Source organism: Thunnus maccoyii, chromosome 15, assembly GCF_910596095.1.
Source record: "Thunnus maccoyii chromosome 15, fThuMac1.1, whole genome shotgun sequence".
Lineage (NCBI taxonomy): Eukaryota > Metazoa > Chordata > Actinopteri > Scombriformes > Scombridae > Thunnus > Thunnus maccoyii.
The window spans coordinates 3,782,027-3,803,903 of record NC_056547.1 but is presented as its reverse complement, the minus strand read 5'-3'; the positions used below and the strand labels follow the sequence as shown (position 1 = coordinate 3,803,903).

General features: G+C 41.3%; 1 protein-coding gene across 3 annotated transcripts; it reads left to right on the top strand.

Moving 5' to 3' along the window:
• On the top strand, positions 1 to 18,246 carry LOC121912634 (zinc fingers and homeoboxes protein 1-like). Of its 3 annotated transcripts, XM_042434876.1 has the most exons (9): positions 1 to 358; positions 483 to 540; positions 2,611 to 3,093; positions 4,263 to 4,892; positions 7,687 to 7,813; positions 8,970 to 10,217; positions 13,487 to 13,618; positions 15,183 to 15,676; positions 18,050 to 18,246. In XM_042434876.1, the coding sequence occupies exons 3-8, from the start codon at positions 2,735 to 2,737 to the stop codon at positions 15,666 to 15,668; spliced, it is 2,982 nt and encodes a 993-aa protein (XP_042290810.1). In that variant the 5' UTR covers positions 1 to 358; positions 483 to 540; positions 2,611 to 2,734; the 3' UTR covers positions 15,669 to 15,676; positions 18,050 to 18,246. The 3 variants fall into 3 exon arrangements, with proteins under 3 accessions (XP_042290810.1, XP_042290809.1, XP_042290811.1); XM_042434875.1 differs by lacking the exon at positions 483 to 540; XM_042434877.1 differs by lacking the exons at positions 483 to 540; positions 2,611 to 3,093.
• Positions 18,247 to 21,877: the final 3,631 nt, after the last annotated feature.

Genomic DNA, 21,877 nt, shown 5'->3' with positions numbered 1-21,877 from the left:
TAATTTTCGGCCGTTGCTCGCTTGTAGCGGCGGTACAAAAAATGGCCATCGTCAGATTCGGTGAACTATCGGTGCCTTTTTTAATAAACTGTCCCTTTTATTAACAAAGCAACGGAGTAGACAATGCGAGTCGTGGCGGTGCGGGCCGTTACGGGAGCTACCGGGCGGTAGTCGGCTTGTTCCCAGCGGTTAGCGTGGCTCTGTGTCCGGGCTGAAGCAGATGGGAGCCTCGGTGTGTTCGGGGAAAAGGCGGAAGACTGCGCATCAACACAGCGAACCAGAGATGCTACCAAGCTACAACCGCTAGCCAGCTCACTATTTGTCCCAGGATGCGGGTAAACAGCGGCCGATACACCAGGTAAATACACACCGGGGTGACACGGGGCTCCTCTCCCCTACAGGCAGCCTCAGACCCGGCTAGCTAACGTTAGCTCGGAGGACGTTTGGTTGTTGTCTTTCCTCTTTCTCTGTTTATTTCCCAGACAGAAGCTGAGAGGACACAAGACAGAAAGACTGGAGCCTCGACGGTGCTGTAGAGATGTGTGTGTTATCAGTGTATGTGTGTGTGTGAGAGAGAGAGAGTGCGTTATCTCTGTGTGCGTGCGTGCGCATGTGTGTGTGTGTGTGTGTGCGCGTGCGGGGACAGGAAGTGCATTTTCTGCTGCAGCCTCAGAGTTTGATAGCATGAGTTTAAAGCTGCAACAATTAACTTAGTCCATTAATCGATTTGTTGCCAACTACTACATTAAACGCCAACTATTTTTATAATCGATTAATCGTTCTGAGTCATTTTAAGAAGAAAATCTTCAAATTATTTGACTCCAGCTTCTCAAATATGAATATTTTCTGGTTAATTTAATCCTCTATGACAGTTGACTGAATATCTTTAGATTATGGACAAAACATCTGAGGATGTTTTTGGAAACAGTGACAACTAATCAAGAGAATAACTGACAGATTAATCGATAATGAAAATAATCATTAAATGCAGCCCTGCATGAGTTAAGGATAAACAGCTCAGAGTGAATCATCCGTTTGCTCACAGGGCTGCAGACATCAGGACTTTGCTCCACAAAAAGTAGCTGATATGTCAAAAGGTCATTCCCATGATTGTTACCAGATTTACCACAATCACGCACAATTTGCATAACTGACCACAGATTTTCAGTAGCAAACAAGATTTTTAGATCAAAGATTAATTGAAGCCAACAGGACAAGAAATATAACCAAACAAATATCAGTATAAGAGATGAGATAACTACTGTTGGTCCCATGCAGGGAAATCAAAGTGTCACAGTAGCAAAGAGGCCGTACACAACAGATGCATGGTATAGATAAGATTAGTAACTTAAAAATAGTACATACGTATGAGCAATATAAGGGATGAAAATAGAAATAGTTGCCATGGACACAACATACAGATACTAAAGTTAATACCCAAGTGTAGAGCCGCAACAATTAGTTGATTAGTCAGTCAATAGAAAATTCATCTGCAACTATTTTGATGAAGCTATTTTCTAATCAAAAAATATTTAAAATTCTCTGGTGTCACTTTCTCCAAATTTGCTGGTTTTCAACATTTTATCCGTTGAATCTTTTTGGGGTTTTGGACTGTTGTTCCAACAAAACAAGACTTTTGATGTGTGGCGACCATTTTTTGCTGTTTTCTTACATTTCATTGACTGAACTATTAATCAAGAAACTGGTCTGCAGATGAATTGATAATGAAAATGATCAATTGTTGAATCTAGGTCTGCAACTAACGATTCTTTTCATAACTGATTAAATCTATCGATTATTTTCTTGATTAGTCATTTTGGTCTATGAAATGTCTGAAACTGGTGCAAATGTTCCCCAAAAGCCAAGATGCAACCTAAAATGTCTTGTTTTGTCCAGAACCCAAAGATGTTCAATTTACTGTCATAGAGACTAAAATAACCAGAAAATATTGATATTTATAAAGCTGAAATCAGAGAATTTGAACTTTTTTTTTCTTTAAAAAATGACTGAAAATGATCAATCGATTGTCAAAATACTTGACGATTAATCAGCTGTTGCAGCTCTACTTGCATCCACACTCAAGTGCTCGTCAGTCAGAGTTTTACCCCTTTGATACGCCTGAAAATGACATCTACACATATCAATTCTGCATTTATCATAATGATATAAAAATCAGAGCCCGACAAATAAATTGTGAGGCAGATATTAGCTTGTCACACATATATATCTGATGATATAAAGTACCAGTCAAAACTTTCTCAATCTGGGAAAGTGTGTCCAAACTTTTGACTGGTACTGTACGTCAGCTGATAAGTTTAAAGGAAAAAATGTGAAATGTCTCACTTAGTACATATCTGGGTTGTTACTCTTTAATAACCAAATTTAAAGATCCTTATTAAACATGTTTGCTATATTATTTATATCAACTTTTAAGACATTATTTGGCTTTTAGGAAACAGTTTTCACCATTTTGCACCATTTTCGGACATTTTATAGACCAAACGACTTATCAATTCATCAAGAAAATAATTAACAGGTAATGTCGCCTTAAACGTTTACATACGTTGCACTACAGTCATATAAAATAATGCTTTGCTACTTTGTCTTCAGGAATTAAGGACAACAAAGGAAACTTTTCGACTGATGACGTCCTACTTTATGGAGCCACGACGGGACGACTTGAACTGAGACAGTTTCGATACTCAGCTAGACGCAGCGCTAAGCGAAACTCAGGATGTCGAGCAGGAGGAAATCCACCACTCCCTGCATGGTTCCTCCTCGAGAAACCGTGGACTCGGATCAGGAGATGGAGGACGTGACGGAGGCGGCCGAGCCGGAGGACAGTAACGGCGTAGCGACCGTCTCCTCGGAGGCTTGCGGTCTGTCGGAGGAGCGCGGCGAGGAGGCCGACGTCCGACAGGTGTCAGACCACTACATGGACTTGAACATGGCGGAGGGAGGCTACGAGTGCAAATACTGCAGCTTCCAGACATCCGAGCTCAACCTGTTCACCATGCACGTGGACGCGGAGCATCCCGACGTCGTCATCAACACCTCCTACGTCTGCATGGAGTGTGACTACCACACCAAGAGGTAGAAGATGCGCGTGAACGGGTGTCATGGCAGGAAATTACTGTAGTTGGTTCCAGAGCCGCAATGATTAGTCGATTAGATGCCAACTTTTCAATGAATCGGCATCTATTTTGATCAACGTTTCAACATTTTGAGTCATTTTTTAAAAGACAAAAGTCCAAATTCTCTGATTCCAGCTTCTTAAATGTGAATATTTTCTGGTTTCTTTAGTTCTCTATGACAGTAAACTGAATATCTTTAGGTTGTGGACAAAAAAAAAGACATTTGAGGACGTCACCTTGGGCTTTTGGACATTTTATGGACCAAACAACTAATCGATTAATTGATTATTTGATAATAAAAATAATCGTTAGTTGCAGCTCTGTCTAGTTCTACTGATCTCTAAGCCTCCAACACTTCTTAAGCAATAATTCTGTTTTATTGTTCATTAACTTTCAGTGGAATTATATTGTGACAAACGTAGATTTGTTGATTTAGGTTTTAAGAAATCATGAGGGGCATTTTTCATTATTTCTGACATCTGCAGTCAGTCGGCAGAGCTCTGACTGCAGGGAGAGTCGAGGCGTAACACGAGTCGGTAGACGGCAAAAACAGAGCTTTTAATCAAGAATGGACACTTTTACCCTGCGTCTAGACAGAAAACGTAGCGTTAGCAGCACGTTTAGCAGATCAGCGGGGAGAGACTACACAGGAGGCGTTCAGGTACATCCGTTTTTAGAAGCGCTCAGAGCCCAGCAGTTCAAAACCAACCTTTATTTTACTTGAAATGTGAAAAGAATATTTATTTACTATTAGAATACTTATTATTTATAACATATGTGAATGATATGTTTCATGTTGTTGGTGTTTATTCTCATTCACACCTCAAATCAACTTTATCAGTTTTTCTATGCGTTGAATCAGCAGCTTGTTATGAACAGACGCGTCTTGAACGGGCGCTGCATCAGTTGAAACTGACTGGAAGTGGTTTTAAATGTGGTTCGAGGAGGATGTTCAGACAGACAGAGGTTATCGTCTCCCGCTGTACGACCACCTGTTCATCATTTAGGTCACATGATGACACAAAAGCCAGCTCTATTCACTGAAGAAGACATTGAGATGAAACTGAAAGCTCAGAGTGTTTGATAAAATAATCTTTGTCGATATTAATCTACACTCTCCTCCTGTAGTTATGACACGCTGCTGGCCCACAACGCTCGCCTCCACCCCGGCGAGGACAACTTCACCCGGACGATGGTGAAGCGGAACAACGAGACCATCTTCCAGCAGACGGTCAACGACCTCACCTTCGACGGCAGCTTCGTTAAAGTGGAGGACGTGGAGGCGGAGGAGACGTCCCGTAAAGGCATCGCCCTCAGCAAGACGCCCATCATGAGGATCAAGAGCAGACCGGAACCCAAGAAGTTCACCGCCTTGCACAAGACCGCCGTAGACGACGTCATCAAAGTGGAGAGCGACGACGAGGACGACGAGAACAAGGAGCCGCCCACGCTGTCGCCCGCCCCGATGACCCCCGCCGCCATCACCCCCCGGCTCATCCCCGTCTCCGCGCCGGTGCAGGTCCAGGCCGTCCCGCAGAGCATCGTGGTCAACAGCCCCAACGTGCTGCAGATTAAAGGCGGCTCCGGCGGCGGCGGCGCCGTGCTGCCGCCGGGGACGCTGGCTCAGGTTCTGTCCGCCCTGCAGAACCAACAGAACAGCACTCAGACACAGACGCAGCTCCTCATCCCCATCAGCAGCATCCCCACCTACAACACGGCCATGGACAACAACGTCCTGCTGGTCAGCGCCTACAACAGGTAACCGCACCTGGAGGGGCGGGGCAACAACTCAGCACATCAACATTTAGTGTCTGACAGCAGCTTTTGCATGTTTTAGTTTCTTTAAAGGTTATATTTTCTATAAAACAAACTTCATGAAAAGATCAAAACCAACAATGTTTATCTTTCAGTACTTCCTGACTTCTCTGTCTGTGTCTCTCAGCTCTAAGCTCATTGGCTCCCACTGAAAACTTACAGTAAATCTTTAAAAAAAACAGCTCAGAATTAAACAGCATAGTTTTATGTTTAAAAAAGTTTCAGTAATTTCATAAAACAGCTGCACATTGTAGTTTTTAACTAATAAAACAAGAGGAAATAGTGCATTTGTTTGGGACTATTTTCAGCAGCGGATGAATCCACATTTGGTGCTCTAGCGAGTCTTTCTGGCTGCAGAACCGTGTGTGTGTGTTCATGATGATGAAGGAACATGTTAACCAGTGCAGCGACGCGGCTCGTTGATGTGTTTTTAATAGTTTTTGGACAATAACGGCACAGAGGAAGAAGATCTATCAATACTTGTCAGTAGATCAGTTCATTGTTGGTTTGGATCCAAACATGAGATTTATTGACATGAACACAAATATAGAAAATCACCATATAGTGCATATTTTACTGCAGACCAGCCTTTTTTAAAATGCAATCAACCACATTTGCTTCATTCTTCTCATGAAATCTTGTTGTTTATCATCTGGATTTGTCGTTCTGCGTCTAATATCAACGCTCCGATAATGAAGTTTTCTTACAAAACTCCACACAGTGATAATATAACTTAGATATTAAGTAAAGGTGTCTGCGGTTCACCGTGATGAAAGAGCGATCCGCCGCAAAGTTTCAAGTCTCTGCAAGTCTGTGTTCAAAGCGATGATGATGATGATGATGACCTGAAATGAACGTCTGCCTGGGAGGAAATATGTCTAACATGACGCACTGCGGGAAATTTTTTTTTTTTTTTTTAATGGTTTCTGTGATGTAAAACACGAGAGGAAGGAGGATTTTACTCGTCACAGTCAGTCCATGACTGTGTCAAGTCTGAGAAAACAAACTCGATGATGTCATGGTGATGTCATCGGGGGTTATAAACAGAAAGGCTGTATGATGTTTAAAAGACATGGGTGTTAACAAAGCAGGGAGCGTCTAATGAAATGCACTGTCGAGTTGCATCATGGGAAATGTAGGAGCTGGACCTGCACCAGAGACTCAAAGTCAGGATATTTTAACGTGTTTCTTGCGAGTCACCAAAACCTTCTGGAAGCGCAGCGGTAATATGTGTTCAGTGTGATAGATGGTTAGAAAGAAATGGACGTTTTGAATAAATAACGTGACAAAACATAAGACAATAAAAACAAAGAATACAAAACATTTAACAGCCAGCAGTAATAAATAATCCTAAAGGCCTCATTATCACCTTTGTTATTTCCTCCATCACCGAGCAGCTGATGATGATGTATGTGCAGAGAAGCGTATTGATCATCCCCCTCTGTATTTATTAGGGCAATTTTTTTTAAGCAATGAGGCGTAAAAAATTATAAATGCGGAACAGTAAGACAATATATGTCCTTTATAATAATATAATAATATAAGTGACTCGGTGTGTCTCTCTCTAGACATCCAGACCGGATAACGTCGACTGTAAACACAGATGTCATGTGTTTCAGTTCAGCTTCTGTAGTTAGAGATGAACAAGAGTCGTAGGCGGAAGTAGAAAAGCCGTCATCATTTCACTTTTTTTTTTTAAGTACTTTTGTCAAGAAAACTATCCAAGAGATCCTGAGAATCAATCAATTAATCTGCTGATTATTTTCTTGATTAATTTGATTTAGTCTAAGAAATTTTGAAAAATAGTGAAAAAAGTGCATTTATATTTTCTTAGTGGCAACAGTGATGTATTCGATTTGCTGATTTTGTCTGACTAACAGTCCAAAACCTTCAAATATTCAATTCACGGGCATAAATGACAAAGAAAAACAGCAAATCATCACATATAAGAAATGTTTTAACTTAAAAATGAAGAAAAAATTGCTGATTAATTTTCTGTCTGTCGATGAGTCATTGTGTCATCTATAAAATATTCTCATCATCTTCCATTAAAATGAAGGTTTTAATCTATAAACTTTTGAACTAAATGTGTTCAGAACAGACAGCTCTGTTGCTGTTATCAGCTGCTCCAACAACAAACTGACACTTTGAGCCAAAAGCTTCTGCTGCATGAAACCTATTTTACTTTCATAATCATCATAAATCTCCATTAAATCCTCATGTTTCATTCTGAGCAGCCGACCAGGAACCTCCTAAAGACAGCGAGCCACCGCCCCGCTGATCTCGCCAGCGTTACGCTTCCTGGCTCCACTTTTACAGCGTCATGTGTTTCAGATTTGTATGAAATGATATACCTCTTCTAATTATAATGACAGAAATCAGGAGTTGGATGATTGAAAGTAATTCCTGCTGGTTTAATGAACGACTCCACACAAACAGCACTTTGACATCCGGACCGTGAAGGTCGGACACAAAGCAGACGACCTTGATCCGTCTGCCGTGATTAACGCACACACACGTCTCTGCTTTCACCGGCGCTGGAAATGTCTTCACTTCAGTCTGACACCGCAGGAATGGCATCACATAAATCAGCTGCCGCGTCGGTCTCTATTTACAGTCACCGTGTCATCGTTTTATTGTTTACGGGCTTTGTTTATTCCTTTCCTACGTAAGTGAACAGCTCGCTTTACAGAGCTACATTTCCCAGGAAACTCATCAAAATTCTCTTGTGCCGTAGGTTCCCGTATCCCTCGGTGTCGGAGATCATGGGCTTGTCGTCGCAGACAAAGTTCAGCGAGGAGCAGATCAAGGTCTGGTTTTCCGCTCAGAGGCTGAAACACGGAGTCAGCTGGACGCCGGAGGAGGTCGGTGCTTCACGAGATGCTTTCACACCACATCCACATCCTCCTCATCCTGTATTATTTAAGGCCGCAGTTTCACACTTTCGTCCCTCACGTGGCGTCTGATGTTTTCTAATTACTGTGAATGTCAGAAAACTTCAGACCAAGAAGCCTTGAAGCCCAGAAAAACCTAAAATATGTCTGGAGATGCTCAGATTTTTTATTATAATCAGGTCACATTAGTATCAGACATAAAGTGGATTCTTAATAATTAAATTTAATTGGTTATAAAACTAAATAAGACCTGGTACATTATCTTACACAGCAAATATTTTGACCCCACACAAGAGTCAGATCACAAACACGCAGTTGTTTTGGTTTTATTTCAGCTGATTCCAAAAAAAAAATAAAAATCTAGATTTAAAAGCCAGCAGCGACTGTGTTTTATTAACTCCACAACACTTTGGAAGGACCTGCGTGAAGCTGGCAGACTCTCACTCGTTTATCAAATCACTTCATAAAAGTAATTTTTATAGACTTTGCTGTAATGTAATGATGTCTTTATCGATTTTTGTGACCTGATTTTTTTTTTTTAAGCTGTGTAACTCTCTGCCTCTCCTTCACTGCTGTTTCAGTTTGTTGTGGTGACATTTTATTGTAGTTTTTAAGCTTTTACCATCTTTTGCCTCCAGTTAAATTTTGTTTAGTTTTCTCTGAGGGACGTAAACTGTTCTCGAGTCAGATGTGAAGTGCTTGTCAAATTTTTGGGGCTTTTGTTTCAAATATTGTGTTTATTTACACAATTTATAATTACGTTGCTGCTTAAAATCACTAGGCGTCAAGCGACATGTCAAAAATAGAGTTTTCTACGGCTAAGATCCATTCTCAAGAAGTCCGTTCTTGACCTTGGACATAGCAGTAGACTTCACAATCTCACCTCAAGCTGTTCTCGTGCTTTCGGTCACATCACATGATCTTCATCAGCAGTTGTCAGGTCTAACTGGAGCTGGAGGTGAGATTATATTGTCAACTGCTGTTTCCAAGGTTAAGGATGAACTTTGAACCTTTTACGCCAACACAGATCTGCTGATGAAGATCATGTAATATGATCAAAAGCTCCAGAACAGCTTCCAAATGGACCTTGACAGCACAGTTTACACATTGTTCTTCTTCTCTGCAGGTGGAAGAGGCGAGGAGGAAGAAGTTTAACGGCACGGTGCAGACCGTCCCTCAGACCATCACCGTCATCCCTGCCAACCTCGCCGCAGCTACGAACGGCCTGCAGTCCATCTTCCAGACCTGCCAGATCGTCGGCCAGCCGGGTCTCGTCCTCACGCAGGTGGCCGGTAACGGCGGCACCGTGCCGGTCGCCTCTCCCATCACGCTGACAGTCGCGGGCGTCCCCGGCAACCAGCCTAAAGCCGCCGAACCGTCGACGTCAGAATCAAAGACTGAAATGTCAGCTTCCTCAGCGAGCACGCCGCTCAGTTTGGACGCAGCGGCGACCAAACCGAAGAAGTCCAAGGAGCAGCTGGCGGAGCTGAAGGCGAGCTACGGCAGGAGGCAGTTTGCCACCGAGGCGGAGATTTCACGGCTCATGCAGGTCACCAAACTCTCCAAACGCGCAATAAAGAAGTGGTTCAGTGACACGCGCTACAACCAGAGGAACTCGAAGGACCACCACGGCGTCCTGCTGAGTGAATCCCCGTCCAGCAGAGCGGTGGCGTCCGGAGGAAGCCGAGGAGGAAGGAACAACAGCGGCAGCTTTAACGACAGCAACACCAGCAACGCCACCGCCACCACCACCACCACCACCACCACCATCGTCATCGATTCCAGCGACGACGCCAGCGACTGCTCCCCAACTTCTGCCAACACCCCGGGGTCATCGGGTTCCTCCAGCGACCCGCGGGTCAAATTCCGCCACGCCTTCCCGGACTTCACGCCGCAGAAGTTCAAGGAAAAGACTCCGGAGCAGCTGCTCATCCTCGAGGCCAGCTTTCAGAAATCAGACACGCCCTCCGACGAGGAGCTGAGCCGGCTGCGAGCGGAGACGAAGCTGACGAGACGCGAGGTGGACGCCTGGTTCACCGAGAGGCGGAAAATGCCCTGCGGCGCGCAGTTGAAAGACGGAGACGTCGAGGGAGACGGCGAGAGGGCGAAACCAGCTGCTGTGCCTTCGTCCTCAGCTCAGGAACGGCAGACCACCCCTCCCGTCAGCAGGAAGACGATGAAGAAAACGCCGGAGCAGCTCCACATTCTGAAGAAGGCCTTCGTCCGCACGCAGTGGCCCACGCCCGAGGAGTACGACCAGATGGCGGAGGAGAGCGGCCTGCCGAGGACGTACATCGTCAACTGGTTTGGAGACACGCGCTACGCCTGCAAGAACAGCAACCTGAAGTGGTACTACCTCTACCAGAGTGGAAAGGTGCACATGCTCAGTTCCTCTTTTACATCACGTCAAAGTAATTTAGTGTCCGAGTAACTTTCTTTATCTTTGTTAAATTTAAGGAAAGCATCAAAACTCAGTACACCTCTGTGCAATATCACTAAAATGTTAAATGATTCATGTATCATCTTACAATGATGGTAGTATTTTTAGGCAGAGGTTTCCCTGGATTTTCTTAGGACAAAGGCTGGAGAACATCTGAGGTGTAGCGTACACCTTTAGAGTGATGTACACTTAAAAATAATGATTTGACAGATATAGAGATAGCAATAGAGATAAAATAAGGGTCGTGCTACGTAGTCCTGGGATGATATAGGCTATTCATCTCCTGATTCGATATTGTCACGATACTTTGGTTCAGAATCGATTCTCAATTGAACGAACAGAAAAGGCGGCACTATTTTCAGTCTCTTGCTCCACTATGCTTTGTGCCAAATCATTCACCGGAGTCCTCAGTCCACTGAAACACTAAATGAAACATAACTGGCAATTAAGATAAATGGTCCGCAGCCTTTTTTTATTTTAAAAAGTTTACTGCATTAATTAATTTGAAAGCATTTTACAGTCTCCTGCCTGTATGAGAATAACAAACTGAGGGCGGAGGCGTCATGTCTCCAGCACCCTCACTGCTGCACCGCCAGCTCCGAGGGAAAGACGTCGCCGTCCAACACGCTGAGCGGGCGCACGGTTTCTGAGGTGAAACCCTGTTCGGAGTTGTTTTCTTTCACCTCAGAGTTGGTTTATGTTGTTTAATGCTTCAGTGTGTGTTGGTCAGCCGGTCCCGTTTGTTACTGCTGGAGTTCGCTGCTCCGCTAACGTTGGCGTAGAAAGTTCACAATATACTTCACGTTCATCTCGCAAAGGTAATTATTTAGTCATTATATCAAAAAATGCTTGCAACTGCCTTCCATAAACATCACATGCCGCAATTTTAAACAAAGGCGGCGGCCAGTAATACAAAGCATTTGAGTTAGATCTTATTTATAATGAAAAACAAACAGGTTAGATTGACTACATTGAAAATACAGGCGTCAACCTCAGTGCAACTAAAGTGAGTAAACCTGTGACCACTGAAACTAAAGTGATTACAACAGTGACTTCCAGTTCAGACTAATTGAACAAGGTTATAACAGAACATCAGTTTTCTCAGTTTTGGCCTGAGTTCATGGCTCCACATGATGATGATGATGATGAGCAGTTGCCTGAACAAGTAAGAAACCAGATTGTGAGACTTCATAAAGATGTGAGAGCGATACAAGATCATCAGTAGTGGTCAGGAGGTACAGGAGGACGCATACAACCAATAACAGAAGGTGTGACGGCGGTCGTCCTCGTGAAACGTCGGCACACGCGATTCGTTATTTATGCAGCCTTGCAATGAAAAACAGACGGGCGAGCGCTTCTGACTTGGCACGAGGATGATCTGTGTAAACTGGTGTTTCAGTGACTGCTCAGACAGCGTGAAGGACGTTACATGAAGTCAACCTCAACGGCAGACGTCCAAAAAAGAAAAACTATCGCTTACAAAACAGCACAAAACTGCCAAAGATTCAACTTTGCCAAAGAAACATGAAAAGAAGGCTGATGAATATTTTGGCGGCACTTTCTTTGGTCAGATGAAACCAAAATAAATGAGTTTGGATCAGACGGGGTCCAGCGTGTTTGGCGTGGACCTGGCCAGGACTACCACAGTGACTGCATAGTGCCGAGCGTTAAACATGGAGGAGGGAGTGTGTTGATACGAGGCTGCAGGAGAGACGACATTTATAGATGAAACTATGAAAGTACTGAATGAAAAGATGAATCCCTTTAAGAAGGTTGACAACATGACAATGATCCCAAACTAAAACTATGACCTGGCCCAGTATGACCCCTGACCTGAATCCAATAGAAAACCAGTCTCAGCAGTGGTTGTTGTAGACTGGTATCATCCTGTCCAGGAGGATCAATCTCATCAAAAACAAGGACGAGCAAATAAAATATTAAAAAATAAAAGAACAGAGTCTCACTAATGAAGGATGAGTTGACTTCTGTTGCAGTTCGTTCTTAAATAAAGACCTTTAATTATAGTTTAATTAGTCAATGAATCGGCTTCATTCTTCCTGGGGTTTTGTCTAAAAACAAATAAATGTGTATTAAATGGGCAGGATTTGTAATTACTTAACATTTCAGTGATACTGACCAGGGTTGTACTCAGTTTTGTTATATACTGTAGTTCCTCAATAACTAATATTTAGGGATGTATGATATTATTGGCGCGCCATCGATATCGGCCGGTTAAAAGCTTTAAAATTAAATATCAGCATCGGCAAATTCTGCCGATTATGAGAGGCCGATATGTCGTCATCTCCACCACCACCTGACTGCGCTTCCCCTCGACGGACTGTTTCATCCCAGCGGTCCCGGTCCTTCCTCCGCAGGCTGCGCTTCACTCAGCTGCCTGTCAGACCCGCTGCTTCTTCCCACTTTAACCTGAATAACAAACCGGGGCTCGGTGCTCTGGTTGGATCCACATGGAGAGCCGGGGCTAACGTTAGCTGGGAGGCTAGCTGGCTGTGCTTCCCTCCGGTCATGCTGTGGCTAATGCTCCGCTAGCCTCTCAGCTAACGTTAGCCCCGGCTCTCCATGTGGATCCAACCAGAGCCCCACTTTATTATTCAGGTTAAAGTGGGAAGAAGCAGCGGGTCTGACGGGCGGCTGAGTGAAGCGCAGCCTGCGGAGGAAGCACCGGGACCGTCAGGGAGAAACAGTCCGTCGAGGAGCTGCTATGTTCGGCTGCACAGATAGGAAACACTTCAGCTGACAGGATGTACCACTCTGTTTGGCAACCAGTGTATTAGGTGCATTACCGCCACCTTCTGCTCCGGAGTGTGGACCAGAGATTAAATCCTACACATTAATCCTGTCTGTCTAGTAAACTCAAAGAAAACTCTACTGCTCCTCCCACTTGGCAGGTTCATTAAAGTTTTAATGCTGAGCTCCTGAACTCCAGTCTTCCTAAGTTCTTCCTTCATATATCGTCTTTCTTAATCATTCTTAGTACAATCTATGCTTGCATGCATAATAGTCTCCTCAGCCAGCTGGAAAAAAAATATGTGTATATATCGGCATCGGCCACAATGAGTTGGAAATATTGGCATATCGGCAAAAAATCCAATATCGTGCATCCCTACTAATAGATGTAGCAGCAGTAACAGTACTTGCTTGCAGTTGCTTTAACACATTTATCAATATTTGGTGGATTTAAGGTGGACGAGGCGCTCAACGGTGGAGCCAAGAGCCAGAAGAAGTCCAGGAAGCGTTTCCGGGGTTGGTCCAGGAGAACACGCCGGCCGTATCCCTGCAAACGCTCCCCGCAGGGCGGCGTCACCACCATCAAGGTCTGTGTGTGTGTGCAGTTTATTCACACCTGATACAAGAACGTTCACATGAAAATGTACCAATACGTCTTAAATGTTAGTGAGTGTGTATTTCCTTTTGAAATAGGTTTTTGGTGTCAGACAGTTAGAGAATGAAGTCGCCACTGAAGAGCAGCAGTTTTACATGTTCTAACTTCTAAAAAATCTCCAAAAAAACATATTCAAATAAAGTAAAAACATATAGTCCATGCCAATTATTTAAACACAAGTTTTTAATGAAGTTCAGGTTCTCATTTCATGGGATTAAGTGTTACAGTGTGTTCAGAAATAGCTCAAAGCTCATTTTCACCTCAATACATTCACACGACTTTGACCTCTGGAGTGTTTATTTTACAGTCCAGGTTAATTCACCTTAAAGCTGTAGCTCGCTAGCAGTTCATTTCAGCCTCTGACTGCTCTCAAAACTCACCTGGAAATCCAGTTCTTTATTGTTTCCCTCCTTTTTTCCCCCCTCTCATCTCTATACGATCATGAACTGGAGTTTATTTATTTATTCCTTCACCTTGCATTAAGGCCTTTTGACAACCTGAGCTGGCTGCTCAGTGTCCACTTGCGGCCTCACGTCGACTTTATATGAAATCGACCCGCTTCTGCTTTCTGTCTGTAAATACCTTTAGGAATGTCCTCCTTCCCTCTACTTCCTTAAAGCAGTAGGCTGAATAGTTTTACACTAGAAAGGAGAAGAAAGTACATCCTGCAACCCTTTATCTGTAACATTAACAAAGAAACTTAACTTGATCTAGATTTCTGTTCCTTTTCATTAAAATGTGGCTTAAAAACATGAATTAAACAAATTACCAATCCATGACTTTTTCTATTTTACTCACAGTCAGATGAGTGAGTCAGTGCTCTTGAAACAGAGACTGATCCAACATTTTTACCCTTGCTCCACTTTTTTTTTTTTTTTTTTATTCAGAGGAATTTCACTGAGAGCAATACTCTCTTTTTCAGGAAAGCCCTGATCACACAGTTACACATTCTTATTCATATTCATATAATTCTTCATAGTCTGATCTGCTGGGCACTGAGCAGCTCCGCTGGAGCAGTCGGGGTTAAGGGCCTCGCTCAAGGAACCGAGTGCTTCTTCTTCACTTTCCAAGCTTATGACCCTCCAGTCATGAGCTCGCTTCTCTAACCTTTAGACCAGCACTGCTCCTAGAAGTGCCTTCCAACAGTTTACATCTTGTGTATTTAAAATGTAGAAACTAGAAAAGGAAGAAATGGAGGCTGAATAAAATCCCTGATCATTCTTGGAAGTTTTAGTGACTTGCCAGCTAATGAGAAAACACTTGCAGCAGTTAGAAGTTATATTTTTACTCATTTGATTGAGGATAGCAGTTCCCCCCTGCTTCCAAACTTTATGCTAAGCTAACAGGCTAACAACATCATGCTTATACTGAATGCACAGAGAGGAAATTACTCAGTTTGTACTCAACTTAACTGGAAAATGTTTTAATGGATAGTACTTTGTTACTTTGATGTGTTGTCATGTGTTTAAAGTTTTTTTTATTCCTCCCTCCTGAAGGTGAAGTCCGGGAAGTCGTTTCTGAAGGACTACTACCTCAAACACCGAGCCCTGAGTGAGAAAGATTTGGACGATCTGGTGGCAAAGTCCAGCATGAGCTACGAGCAGGTGAGAGACTGGTTCGCTGAGACCGCCAGGCGGGCGGAGGAGGGCAAGGAGCCCTTCAGTGAGGAGGAAGCCGAGGGAGAGGAGGAGGACGAGGAGGATGAGGAGGAGGAGGAGGAAGAAGAAGAGGAGGAGGAGGCGGCAGCAGGAGCAGCAGAGCATGCAGACAGTGAAGAGGAGATGGAGGTGAAAGAACAAGGAGAGGAGGCATCAGACGAAGACTGCAACGAAGAGGAGGTGGAGGAGGAGGAAGAGGAGGAGGAGGAGGAGGAGAGGGAGGACGCCGAGGAGGAGGAGGAGGAGGTGGAGGACAATGAAACGATCCAGGAAGAATCTCAAGGTGTCAGCCAATCACAGCCTCAGGCAGAGGAGCAGACATGAGCAGACAGGTGAGAGTCACACACTCATAGTTACAGTTAGAGGTCCAGATGAGTGACAGTTAGCTTTACTGTGTTTGGTTCACTGATTTTCACACAATAAAAAACTGTGAGTTGAACCAGAGCTTGTAAACAGAAAGTCACAGCCTGTTTACGTGCACTGAAGTAAACGGGTTACAGTCGGCTCTCTCCAGTCAGCTGATTACTCTGCCATGAATATGTGTAAGTGGGTTTCTAATCTGCTCTTTACAAGTGCGCACAGGCTCTGAAATTAACACCCGCTAAGCGCCAAATGCAGGTAGATTTTCTGTTTGGTGTAGGGTGGCTATCCGTCTGGCGGGTAAATGTTTGTACCAAAAATAGTCATGTAATAAAATATCTGGCGTGATGTCTCTATAGAGTGTAGACACGACCACCGTATGTGTTTTTTGTGCATCTAAACAGTGCAGTGAAACTGTAGGAGCGCTCAAGACGGTCTGACGCTGTGTCTGCACAGAAAGCGTAGTGTGAGCAGCGACTGGTCCATCTGTGCGTCTACACAGGAGGCGTTCAGGTACAGAGTTGAGCGTAGGTCACCCGCGTTTTGGAAGTGCTCAATGCAGCGCTTTAGTTAACTACAGTTGTTGTAAAATGTGCTACAAATAAATTTGATCAATATATTAAAACATTTTGGCCTCTTCTTTAAGTCTGTATTCAACATAAAACTTTGTTTTCTCAATGAAATGTACTGAAACAAATGTATATGTGACACAAAAGAACAATTTATTATTTTAGCTGGTAAAAAATATGCTTGGCAGGTGAGTCAAAATGTTAATTTTGGATGTGCAGACAGGGAGAGCACCGTGCAGAGCAGCTGGATGAAAGGAAGATGTTATTAAACGGAGCAGTATGTCCTCATATTTAAAATAATCACATCCAAAGTTCGACTAAAACTGAAACAAACACAAGTAGCCTAAAAAGTCTAAATAAGTCTGTTTCCACCGCTGAACATTTGACCAACGTCTTCTATCACTAATAGTTAAAATCAGTAGCCACCAATGAGGTCGGTGGTAGGAGAGAAATCTGGTTACTGACCTGCTGCATGTAAACACGTTACCTGGTTTCTCTTGAGTAACCTGGATACGTACGTGCATGTAAACGCACTGAGGGATTCAGATGTGACGCTATCGAACCCCAAGACTTGTTTCCGTATCAGAGTACCAAGAACTGTCCAGTATTTAATGTCTGTTCACTTCCATTATGTAATTCATCATCATACTTAACTTCTTATACAGCTGTTGTAACATCTGAGAAGTTTGTATTAGTTTGATAAATGTAAAAGTAGAGTGTTTTTTTTCTCAAACTAAGGTATCAAAAAAATGATAACCAGCTCACATGTGGGGCCTTTTTATTGCAGTTTCAGCCATTCACACTTTTCTGTTACATCAGAGGTTTTTGAGTAAAATCAAATACATTCAGTCCATGAAAATTATTTATCATAATGAACGTCTGCAGGCTTTTCTCTTATCCACAAGGTTTTTTTTTAGTTTGGTTCTGAAATTGCTTCAAATCCAATTTCAAGTAACAAATTGATTTTGACAAAATAAAGCTAGTAAGTGGTCCTAAAGTTTTTAACTTTTTTTTAACATCCTGCTGCTGATGCACCCGGTTAGTAAACAGTGTTTTACTGTTAGTGATGGTTCCATATTGGATCTGGAGATATATATCTGGATTCTCAGCCAGCAAAAGATGGCTGAGAATCCATTTTTAGTTTCAGTTATTTTAAGCTACTTGTAAATGTTGAGACATAAACATAATAACATTCAATGAAGGATTTGATGAGTGGAGTCGATGCCGGATGTTCAAACCCCGCAGTTACTGTTACAGTTGATATTCTTTTGACAAGAGAAAGATTAAATGTGACGTCCACCTTCATCTTCTCTCGCTCCGATTTTATTCTGTTGTTATTGAATCTAATAGATGAATCATTTGAAATGAAGCACAGGAACACAATATGACAGGATGAGTGAAGTTATGCATCTGGAAAAATACGTAGCTTTACATTATTAACCTGAACTTAAGTGTCATGTCTTCTTAAAATGAGATAAATAACAAAGAAAACTGTTAATTAGTCCTTAAAACAGGTTTGTTTTGTACCTGATATTCAGTTTCAGGTTTATTTGGAGCATCAACGTGATGAATATTTATCAAAAATTGCAGAAATTTAACTGAGAGATCCAGAAAAAAGAGGATTTAAAAACTTGTAAAGCACATTTTGTCCATAATGAAGAGATGCAATAATTGGAATTTCCTGAATCTTTAACATTAAAATGATATTTATTGAGCAGCTGCTGGCTACGTCACATCCTTCCTGTCATAATGTTTTGTTTTTTTTTAATTTGATAGGATTAAAGTTGCTGCCCCCACTGTGAAGACAACATGCAGGAGGATACATGTCAGTGTTTCTCAGCCGGCGGGTCGGGACCTGAAGTTGTGCCGCAGGAAGCCGAGACAGATTCACCGCTCAGACGGATGATGATGATGGTTACAGCGTCCGGTGGCCGAGTTGAACTTTGTGTCCTGATGCAGCTGAGAAGCACTGAGATGATGGAAGACAGAAGAAGAGGAAGAAAAAATAAAAAAAGAGGACAAAAGCATCAGGATTTACTTTTGTTTTGGCTGATGAACTTTGGGGACCAACCTGAACGCGCAGGACGACGCCTTTCACCAAAAACAGCGACACCACGAGAGTAAGTTCCAGCTCTGCTCCTGTACAAATAACAAGGCTTGTATTCTGGTGTGAATGACAGGGCTTTTGTTTTGGCCTTTTCTGTCATTTTTCTAACAAAAAAAAAAATCAATGTTTTTTTTGGTAAACTTTGTATAAAGGAAAAAAAAATCCAAAACATTTCTAAGAGGTGAGACCTCTCTTGGTTTTCTCCTGAATAAAATATCTTTTTTTTCTGAATAACGGAGGAACCATCTGACCTTTTTTTCTGAAGGGAACGTGATCTCCCCGAATCCAGCAATGAAAACATTTTTGCTGTTCTGAAAGAAAAGGTTTTTAAAACCACACTGTTTTTTTTTTTGTGAATAGACAACTCAAATTAGTGCCATTCTGTTTATAAGTTTTTGTTTTTAAAAATCAAAAAAATCTGTGCTGGAATGAATTCCACATCGATGTTTTAACTTTTTTTTTTGTAATTTTTTTTTTTTTTTTTTTCCAAGTGATTTGCTCCTGACGGCGTAATGTAATGGGGATCGAATCCATTATAATATTATTATGCTATTATTATGAGTTCTGTTGAAAAATGGTGATAATTTCCATGTTTGCAGGTGTTTGGGTCCATTCAGTTTCAACGACATCAATTCAGTCTGTGAATTTACCTCCGAACACACAAAATCGCTGAAAGACGGAAATGACACAAACACAGCAGCCGAACACGCAAACTCCTTAAAGGGAAAATCCACCTTAAAACTCTTCTCTTTAATAATAAACACATTGTGCATTTTAATGTTGTTAAAATGTCTAATCAGAGCTTTTATCCCCTACATAGTGGATATAAATAATCCCACAATTTAACTGAAATCTAATGTAACACGTAGGGCTGCAAATAGCGATGATTTTCATTATTGATTAATTGTTAAATCTGTGAAATCGCACCTAACAGCCCAGGTGACGTCCTCAAATTTCCTGTTTTGTTCAACCAACAGTCCAAAATCTAAAAATATTAAACTTACTATCACATAAAGCTAATAAAAGCAGGAAATACTCACAAATTGCAGGCTAGAAAGGAGGAATTTGACATTTTTACTGTAAAAATGACTAAAAACAATGAATCGATTACACTAAATATCTTTATATATAGATATTTGAAGAGTCACCTTGGGCTTTGGGAAACAGTGATTGACATGTTTTATCATTTTATAGACCCAACAACTAATCAATGGTGAAAATAATCAATAGTTGCAGTCTTTTCCCTGTCTGTCAAACAGTTTGCAGCTCTCTTCATATGTCCATCAGATGTCAGACTTTGACTAAAAGCAGCAAGTGAAAGGAATTGAAAGGCATTCTGGGAAATGTAGGAAATCTGATGGAACCTGCGTCAATCACAAGGTGGATTTTTCCTTTAACGTCCAGCTCTGCATTAAGGCTCTGTGGAAAATATATCAAAGAAAAAAGAGAAGCATCTCTTCTTTCTCAGCGGTTACAGATCGAACTTTTTAAGACACCAGTCGACTGTTTTTTTTTTTTTGTGCCCAAAATGTTTCATCTTTTGAGTCTTTTTTTTTAAGCAGAATGAACAGAGTTGATCGACTTGAAAGGGATTTGAACCCAAATACTGTTTGTGTCCTTGTCCAAAAGAGGAAAAAAAAAAAACAAAACAAAACAAAAAAGGCATGTGTGCTCTACTTCAGGAAACAGGCAACTTTACCTCAGTCAGTTAAGCTACAAACTCGGTAAGATTGTGACATTTACACTTAAGACAGTTTTTCTTTTTCTAGAGAATTCAATACTGTATGCATGAAAATATGAGTACACAATAATAATTATGTCTTTCAGATGGCGTTTTCTTTTCTGGGTTTTTTTTTTTTTGTCCTCGCCACCAAAGTAAGTGAATCACTTTTAAAGAAAGAAAGAAAAAAAAAAGACATAGTTATTAGTGCGTTTATTTCCTCAAATACGGGTGAACTAGTAAACAATATCTTTCAGGTTTTCCACAAGAATTACAGACAGATATTTTAGGGACAAGAAACCACAAGCACTTGGCTCGGTTCCCACAGGAACTTTTTAAACTTTTTCGTATGTGTGGGGGGAAGAAAAAAAAAAAGAAAGAAATAAGCTTTTTTTAAAAAAAAATTTTTCTTTTCTCTTCTCTCTCTTCCTGTGTTTACTGAAGCACGTAGGACTCTGTTAGGATATGCAAACATCAAAGAACAATCAGTGGGTAGAGAGGTGGTGAACTTTTTAAAATGATTTCATCAGCGATATGGGATCCTTGTTATGAGCTCTGTAATTTTTGCAAAAGTTAAGCCTTTTTTTTTTCTGCCATTCTTTAAATTGCTTTAATAGCCAACAGTTTTTAGTAGTTAATTTATTTATTATATCTGGACTTTTATGGATATCTTTTTTTTTTTTTTTGTCTGCAAGCAAAAAAATAAAAAGTGAGAAACGGGTTTGATTATTGGTTTGTTTTTTTTTCTTTAAATTTATATTATTATTACACTCACCGAGCACTTTATTAGGAACACCTGTCCAATCCAATACAGCAACTCTGCCGTTAATTCTACTTTTATGAAGCTTATACATCTTCAGTTTTGTTGACATTGTCAGAAAAGGTGATAATTCTACTTTATGAGTAGATATTTTGCCCTCATGTATAGAGTGCATCACCACCAGCAACTACGACCTCAATAATAAACATGAAGTAGAATTATCACCTTTTCTGACAATATCAACCAAAGCTGGAAATGTATAAGCTTCATAAAAGTAGAATTTACGGCAGTACTGCTGTATTAGATTACACAGATGTTCCTAATAAAGTTCTCATTGAATCGAGGGCTGGAACAATTAGTCTACTGACAGAAAGTTTATGACTATTTTCATAATTGATTAATTGTTTTAAGTAGAGCAAAAACAACAAAAACAATTTCTTGTTCCAGCTTGCAAAGATTTTTCACTAAAGAGAAAATTATTTACACGGTGAAAAAATGTCCATAAACATTTCCTGAAGTCCGACCAACAGTCCAAGACTTTATTTCATGACACAAAACTGAGAAAAAGCAGCAAATTCTCACATCTGAGAAGCTGGAACGGGAGATTATTTTGTGTTTTTGCTTGTAAAATGACTTAAACGATAAATGATGAAAATAGTTGGTGATATTAGTTTTTATTTAACCTGCTGTGCAATAAGAACGATGGCGTTACATCTACCTGCTGCGTATGTTTCTGTTGAAATTTTAAACATAAAGGTTAAAGCTTGAATCTTGAATTTGGCCAATTAAATATACATTAATATATAGTATATTGACATAAAGTGAGTAATTAAGTAGTTTGACTTCTAGAAGAGGAAAGCTTCTGTTCAACACATCCTGTTATCACCGACGTAAACAAACCTTTAACATAATCAGCAAACATTAATAACTTAGATTTAGTTTAGTTGTTGTGTAGTGTTAATACTTTTATTTATTAAAAAACTACAGGACATCACTTTGGGAGTAACGGCAGCTTTC